Source organism: Canis aureus, chromosome 26 (assembly GCF_053574225.1).
Source record: "Canis aureus isolate CA01 chromosome 26, VMU_Caureus_v.1.0, whole genome shotgun sequence".
Classification (NCBI taxonomy): domain Eukaryota; kingdom Metazoa; phylum Chordata; class Mammalia; order Carnivora; family Canidae; genus Canis; species Canis aureus.
Window position 1 is genome coordinate 7379431 of NC_135636.1, and position 7809 is coordinate 7387239.

The window sequence follows — 7809 nt, forward strand, 5'->3', positions numbered from 1 at the left end:
TTAGGGAAAGAGCTTGTATTCTGAGCATAGACATACGGAGAAAGAGGTTCCAAATTTACTGTATATCAGAATGGCCAACCTTTGACGTGGGATGGCCCCGAGAAGGAACTTCCCACCTACCTATTATCTTACAGGTTAAGACCGTGATCTTCAGGAACGAACCGGACGGCCACTCTGACCAGGTGCCCTACATCCTGGCCTGGCAGGACATGATGGAGAATCCTTCTCCTTGGCTAAAACCATTTTTACCCCCCAAAGCAGGACCCACCGAGATTCTAGCCCTGCGGAAAGCCAAAAAGGAGACCGACTCTATGCCCGAAGCACCCCTTCCTCCGGTCTTCCAGGATTCCTCCCCGGAGGACCTAATTGTCCCGCCGCCCTACTGGGCATCCCCCCCCCCCACTTCCGCCCCTCCATTGGAGGCATCGGGAGCTGCAGAAGGGGCGCTCCCCTCCCTGATGAGGGGGTCCCTGTCGCGGGCCAGCAGCGGGGACACGCGGCCGGACCCACCGAATGGCCCCACCTCCGAATGCGGCCCGGCCGACTCCACCGCCCTTCCTCTCTGCGCCATGGGGCCCCCCGACGAGACTGGCGAACAGCTAGTGTTATATTGGCCGTTCTCCACCAGTGATTTATATAATTGGAAAACCCAAAATGCAAAGTTCTCTGATAATCCGAGAGGTCTAATCGGGCTTTTAGATACTGTTCTCTTTACCCACCAGCCTATTTGGGATGATGCCGACAGCTCTTGCAGGTTCTCTCCACCACTGAGGAGAGAGAACGAATTCAGGTGAAAGCCCGGAAGTCTGTCCTGGGAGACGACAGACAGCCAACTCAAAACCCAGACCTCATAAACGCTGCCTTCCCTTTATCCCGCCCCACGTGGGACTACAACTCAGCTGAAGGTAAGGAGAGACTCCAGGTCCACCGCCAGATTCTAGGGGCAGGTCTCCAGGCTGCCGCCCGCAAGCCTACCAATCTGGCCAAGGTCTATGATGTAAGACAGGGTAAGGATGAGAGTCCAGCAGCCTTCTTAAAGAGAGTCATAAAGGCTTTTAGGCAGTGCACCCCTATGAACCCAGAAGCCCCGGAAACAAAGGCCACAATTATCATGCCACTCTGGACATTAAAAAGAAATTGCAAAGAGTAGAGAGACTGGGAGAGAAGAGCTTGCAGGACTTAGTGATAGTAGCAGAACGAGTCTATAATAATAGAGACAGTCCGGAAGAACAACAAACCAAACTAAGTGACCGGCAGACCCGAAATCTGGCCAAGATCCTGCTGGCCACAACCATGGACGACCCACAGGAAAGATGGAGGCACCTCAAGAAGCTGGCTCCAGGGACAGGTAAGGAGGATGGCCCTGATCCCCATCGGGAGCGCCCTAAGCTGAACAAAAACCAATGCACTTATTGCAAAGAGGAGGGCCATTGGGTGAAAAGCTGCCCTAACAAAAGATCTAAGGCCCCTGCCAAGATCTTAGAAATGGAGGACCTGGACGATTAGGGAAGTCAGGGTTCGGCACCCCTCCCCGAGCCCAGGGTAACTCTTAAAGTGGAGGGGCAACCTGTTGAATTCCTAGGGGACACTGGGGCACAATATTAGGTTTTATTACAACCCCAAGGGAAATTGGCAAACAAAACTTCATGGGTGCAAGGGGCCACGGGCACCAAACAGTACTCATGGACTACCCGAAGAACTGTGGATCTCGGCACGGGCCGGGTATCCCACTCCTTCATTGTCATCCCTGAGTGTCCCTACCTATTGTTAGGTCGGGATTTGCTCACCAAGATGGGGGCACAAATTTGCTTCCACCTCGAAGGGGCAAAAGTCCTAAACAAAAAGGGGCACCCGATTCAGGTGCTTGTCCTGAGTTTAGAAGACAAATATCTTCTCCACCAAATGCCCTCAGCCCCAATGACTGACATTGACCCTTGGCTGCGGGAATTTCCCCAAGCGTGGGCAGAAACTGGGGGAATCGGGCTGGCCCAGCACCGACCGGCCACATACATAGAACTAAAGCCGGGGGCCGACCCTGTCAGGGTCCGCCAATCCCCCATGCCTCTAGTAGCACGAAAGGGAATCACACCCCACATACGGCGACTACTGGACTCGGGCATATTGAGGCCTTGCCAATCGGCATGGAGCACTCCCTTGCTGCCGATTCCAAAACCGCACTCTAAGGATTACAGGCCAGTCCAGGACTTGAGGGAAGTCAACCGGCGAGTAGAGGATATGCACCCTACGGTCCCAAACCCATATACCCTCCTCTCCACCCTGCCTCCAGACAAAACTTGGTATACAGTATTAGATTTAAAAGATGCCTTTTTCAGCCTGCCTTTAGCACCCAGGAGCCAAGACCTCTTCGCCTTTGAATGGACGGACCCTGAGAAAGGCATCAATGGCCAGCTCACCTGGACTCGACCACCACAAGGATTCAGAAATTCACCGACCATCTTCATGAGGCCTTACACGAAGACTTGGGTGAGTTCCGTTCATTTAACTTTATTACAATATGTAGATGATATCCTGTGGACGGCGGAGGACCAGGCCACATGCCTGCGAGGCACCAGGGACTTGCTCCAGACCATAGTGGCCCTAGGATACCGGACCTCAGCTAAAAAAGCCCAGATGTGCAGAGCAGAGGTGAGCTACCTTGGGTACAAATTAAAGGATGGACAGAGATGGTTGATGGATGCGCGGAAGGAAACCGTCTTAAGGATCCCACAGCCGCAAACCGTCCGCCAGGTGCACGGAGTCAGAGCTGATCTCCAGGACCAGCCACTGCCCAACGCGGACGCCACCTGGTACATGGAGGGCAGCAGTTTTGTCCGAGAAGGAGTCAGATCCGCGGGGGCAGCCGCGACCTCGGAGACGGAGACCGTCTGGGCAGAGCCACTGGCAGCGGAGCGTCGGCTCAACGGGCAGAACCCGCACTGGCCAAGGCGCTGACCGTGGGGGAAGGTGAAGGAATCAACGTCTACACCGACAGCGGGTCCGCCCTCGCCGCCGCTCAGTCCACGGGGCCCTTCACAGGGAGAGAGGGCTCCTGACCGCAGAGGGAGAGACTGCTCAAAACCCAGCGGAGATCCTTGACCTCCTGAGGGCCCTCTGGCTGCCCAGGGCCCTGGCCATCATGCACTGTCCGCGGCCCCAGAGAGAGACACGCCAGGAGCGGGAACCGGCTAGCGGACTCAGAAGCTAAGGAGGCGGCCCTTCTGGTGACCCAGGTCTTAGCAACCACGCGACCCGGTCCGGGGCACCGACCCTGCCCGACACCCCCAACTGTACTGATGCGGACTTGCGCTGGATCAACGCTTGCGGTGACCCAGGGCTTGCGTGGCTGGGGGAGGGCCGCAGACCCCAGCATCATCCTGCCGGAGGAACTGGGACGGCGAGGCCTATCCAGGATGCATCGGAGCATCCATGGGACAAGGAAGATGGAAGACCTCACACGACATGCAAAGATCACTATTAAAGACACTCGAGCAGAGATGGAGCAGACTGTGGCGAGCTGCCGCGCATGCCGGTTAACTAATGCCACCGCCCATGGATCTAACCCGGGCACCCGGCTCCGAGGGGACCGCCCAGGAGCCTACGGGGAAGTGGACTTCACTGAGGTAAGACCTGGAAAATACGGATACAGGTATTTACTAGTGTTTGTAGATACTCTTTCAGGATGGACGGAGGCATTTCCCACCAAACGTGAAACGGCACAGACCGTGACCAAGAAACTGCTGGAAGACATCTTACCGAGGTATGGTTTTCCTGTGACAATGGAATCAGACAACAGACCAGGATTCATCTCTAAGGTAACACGGGGAGTGGCACTAGTGCTTGGGGCAGATTGGAAATTACATGGTGCATATAGGCCCCAGAGCTCAGGACAGGTAGAGAGGATGAACATTAAAGGAGACCTTAACTAAATTAGCCCTGGAGACTGGCGGGACTGGGTGACTCTCCTCCCCTTCGCCCTATATAGGGTGAGGAACTCCCCATATAAGATGGGACTGACTCCCTACGAGATCATGTTCTGTCTTCCTCCACCTGTTATCCCCATTTTAAAACTTGAGGTGCTTGCTGAATTTGATGGTCACCAACTTCTTTTCTCCCTCCAAATGTTACAACGAACCCATGAGCAGGTGTGGCCTAAGCTGAGGGCCCTCTATGAGACTGGGCCACCCCCGGATCCCCATCAATACCCGCCAGGTGACTGAGATACCAACACCGGACACTTCAACCTCGCTGGAAGGGACCCTACCTCTTGATCCTGACCACTCCCACTGCTCTCAAGGTGGACGGGATTACTCCCTGGGTCCACTACACCCACGTCCGGCCAGCTGACCCACATGCCGTTCTCAAGGACTTTGTTCCAGAATGGAAAGGCCGACCAGACAAGGACAATCCCCTAAAGCTAAGACTGCGCCGTTCTCACTTATTTCCCACCTCCAAGACTCCCTAGTCCGAGGTTGTCCTTCAAAATAGAAGGGGATTAGACTTAGTCTTCTTACAACAAAACGGGGGGGGGGGGGGGGGACTATGTGCTGCCTTAAATAAGAGCGAGAACAGCAACAAGGTTGGTGAGAATCCTGGTTTAATCATTCCCCCTAGCTCACTCTGAGAGCAACCTGGACCCATGATTGGGTCCTGCATAGGATCCTCTGAAAAAGGGGGGAATGTGGGACCCAGGAAATTGAACAAAACCCCCTACCCCTGGACAAGCAGAGCAGGACTGACTCTATTTTGGGCTGCACTCGCCTTGTGCTGACCTGCTTATTACTTAGGGCACTGCCCGCCCTAGTCAGAGACCAGGACACACCCTCACCGGAAATCCGGCTCAGTGGACCAGCATGACTGTGCAACTTTCTGCGTATCCCATTGGCCACTGGCCCCTATAAAGTTGCTACGCCTCTTAGTCTCGGGGTCCAAGTCCCTGCTCCGCTGTGTCGGGTATACTTGGACCCAGGCTCGAGCTTGTAAATAAACCCTCGTGTGTTTGCATCGGTGTCGGCTCCTTGGCGGTTTCTCGGGTTCGCAATCTTGGGCACTACAGGAACAACAGTCTTAAAAGTTATTTGGATTTCTCTGGTTGTCCACTCGTGTCTTTTTTGAATCTAAGACCCACCCCAGGATCGCACTTTCCATTTAGTTTGGCTGTTCCTCAATCTTCGCTTATATCTTGTGACCTTGACACTTTTAAAGAGCACTGGTCAGTTACCGTGTAAATGTCTCCATTTGGGTTTGTCTGATGTTTGCTCATGAGATAGTAATTTTGTGTTTGGGCAAGAATACCACAAAAGTAACACTTGAGTCTTCTCTGTGCATAATGCCCAAGGTTCATGTCAATGCGTCTTGTCACTGGCGACTTTAACCCTCATCATTTGGATAGGATGGTGTCTTGCCTCATTTCTCCACTGCGAGGGTACTATTTTCCCCTTTGTCATTAACAGATATCTTAGACCACACCAATAACCAATTTCTCTTTAAAAATTTGCCCTCTGTCCTGGCATCCAGCGAGGGACCTTACGTATTGCGATCATTACTGTGGGGTGGCTTAGTGGTGATTTTGCACGTCCCTCTTTCTCAGGGACACTTTTGAATAGATGTGTAGGCATTTCAAAACAAAGTTCATGTATTTGAGTATTTCTCCCCAATTCTAACATCCAAAGATATTAGAAGCTATCTTCAGAGTTTTCTCTGGGTATCTACTCCCCTCCTCTTAAGCCAACTGTGATTTCTCACAGTGGAAGTTCGGTCTCATTGAATCAAACAAAAGTAACCTCAAAGATGAAATCCTGCAAAAATGACATTACAAAGAGAGAAGGAGGCAGAAGGAAGTGGAAGTATTGATGCTGAGCAACCAATCCCAGGATCCTCACCTCTCCACCCCATTTTTACATGCTTTTGGGAAGCAGGCACAATCTATAAAATGAGATAAATTTTAAAATGTGGGTTTATATTAGTGTTTATTAACTGGAAACTTCTTTCAAAGGATATAGCAGCTCGTCCTCAAAACAACTAAGAAGGCGCCAAAAGTGGCCCCAAACTTCTGCTTTGCCCCGTTTCCACGATAGCCCTGAATATCCATGTTGGCGTAGAAGATCTATTCTGGGGCAGCCCCAGTGGCTCCGCGGTTTAGCGCGGCCTTCGGCCCAGGGCTGGTCCTGGAGAACCCCCATGTCGGGCTCCCCGCAGGGAGCCTGCTTCTCCCTCTGCCTGTGTCTCTGCATCTCTCTCTGTGTGTGTCTCTCATGAGTGAATAAATAAAAAAAAAATTTTTTTGAAGAATATCTGTTCTTTGAATGTTTTCAGAGAAGAAACATGGTCAAGGGGTGAGGGCTGTTGCCCAGAGATGGGTGGAGGGTAAAGCAATCTTCCACTCTAAAATCTAGAAGGCACAATGAGAAAGCACTTGCTATAAAAGAGTCAAGGCTTGCCCAAGACCTGAATACTCAAGCCCCGCAGGGAAAGTAAAGGTGGCTGTGACAACAGTGATTGGAAACAAAGGGGATTCAGGAAAGGTTGCTCAAAATGTGACCTGCTCAGCCCAGTTGGAATCTGAAGTCTTGTTTCTGCAATAATCCCCTCACTGTCAGAATGGTCTTCACGGTCTGGGTAAGTTCTCCATACCAGGAGGGAAGTGGTTTCACTCCAGCCTCACAAAGGGCTTTGTCTTTATCATCTTTGTCATGAGGGGTGGTGAGGTCACAAAGAGTCAATTTTTTTTCTATTTTATTCCAGGCATCCCTAAACAAGTCAATTTAGGTGACAATTACTCATCACTCTTTAAAAAAAAATAAACTTTAATAATCAAAGTTCCCATTTGTTTAGTATTTTCTCTGTTCAGGCACTGTTCCAAGTGCTTTGTATGTATGAAGTCATTTAATCCTCACAACATCCCTAGATGATAGGCATTACTTAGTGCCCCATTTTACAGATGGGAAACCCCATTTTACAGACGGGAAAACCACATCATGGGAAGGTTTAAGTTGCTTGCCTGAAATTACACAATAAGACGTAGACCTAAGATTCAAGTCCATGCTGTCTGGAGCCAGAGCAGCTACCCTAACCTTCCTGCTCTGCTAGCTACAAAATAAGTGACTCATCAGGTAGTAAGACATTAAAGGGAAATGTTATCTTCTGTAATGTGAAATATCAGTACATGCTTGGAGTGCCACTAGCACCGTCTATGACTCAAGAGTCCAGTCTCAGCTGTTGCAATGATATCTCATAGCCTTCTTCGGTGCCTATCAGACAGCTCCTCGGAGCCACACTGAAGGCATGAGGCAAAGGGACATCTTCATACCTGAGTGCAGGCTTACCTGAAACACAACTCCCATCCTCCCTCCCCCTCCCCCAGCCTTCCATCAGGGAGGGAGCATAGGATCAGAAAAGATCCACTTGTCATCAGCACCCTGCGTTCTGACCAGCTCCAGACAAAGCCAATCTCAGCTAACATGAGGGTTCTTTTAACAAAAGTACACCCTGAAGCAGACAACAGGTCCTTTAATCATACCCAGGTAATTATAGACCAGAGCAGGTCAAAGCAATGTGACTACAGGGATATACATTCTTTTTTTTTTTTTTTTTTTTTAAGATTTTATTTATTCATTCATGAGAGACAGAGAGAGAGACAGAGAGAGAGAGAGGCAGAGACACAGGCAGAGGGAGAAGCAGGCCCCATGCAGGGAGCCCCACTGGGTCTCCAGGATCATGCCCCAGGCTGAAGGCGGTGCTAAACCACTAAGCCACCCAGGCTGCCCTGGATATACGTTCTTTACATGAGACTAGTCTTTGGAAGCAAACTGG

At 51.2% G+C, this 7809-nt stretch overlaps 1 protein-coding gene across 3 annotated transcripts; it reads left to right on the top strand.

The window, feature by feature from the left end:
• Positions 1–658: 658 nt before the first annotated feature.
• On the top strand, positions 659–7559 carry LOC144297841 (uncharacterized). Of its 3 annotated transcripts, XM_077871975.1 has the most exons (3): positions 659–1348; positions 2345–2484; positions 2749–7559. In XM_077871975.1, exons 1-3 carry the CDS (start codon positions 1294–1296, stop codon positions 2950–2952), a joined length of 399 nt encoding a protein of 132 aa, XP_077728101.1. In that variant the 5' UTR covers positions 659–1293; the 3' UTR covers positions 2953–7559. The 3 variants fall into 3 exon arrangements, with proteins under 3 accessions (XP_077728101.1, XP_077728099.1, XP_077728100.1); XM_077871973.1 differs by having other exon boundaries at positions 820–1348; positions 2345–7557; XM_077871974.1 differs by having other exon boundaries at positions 837–1348; positions 2334–7557.
• Positions 7560–7809: the final 250 nt, after the last annotated feature.

What these genes read in the sequence shown, in the direction of transcription:
- LOC144297841 (XM_077871973.1), top strand. Translation starts at nt 1,294, where the DNA reads ATGGACGACCCACAGGAAAGATGGAGGCACCTCAAGAAGCTGGCTCCA. An exon ending in GAAGCTGGCTCCAGGGACAG is followed by an intron (nt 1,349 to 2,344) that starts GTAAGGAGGATG and finishes GCCTGCCTTTAG; the next exon opens with CACCCAGGAGCCAAGACCTC.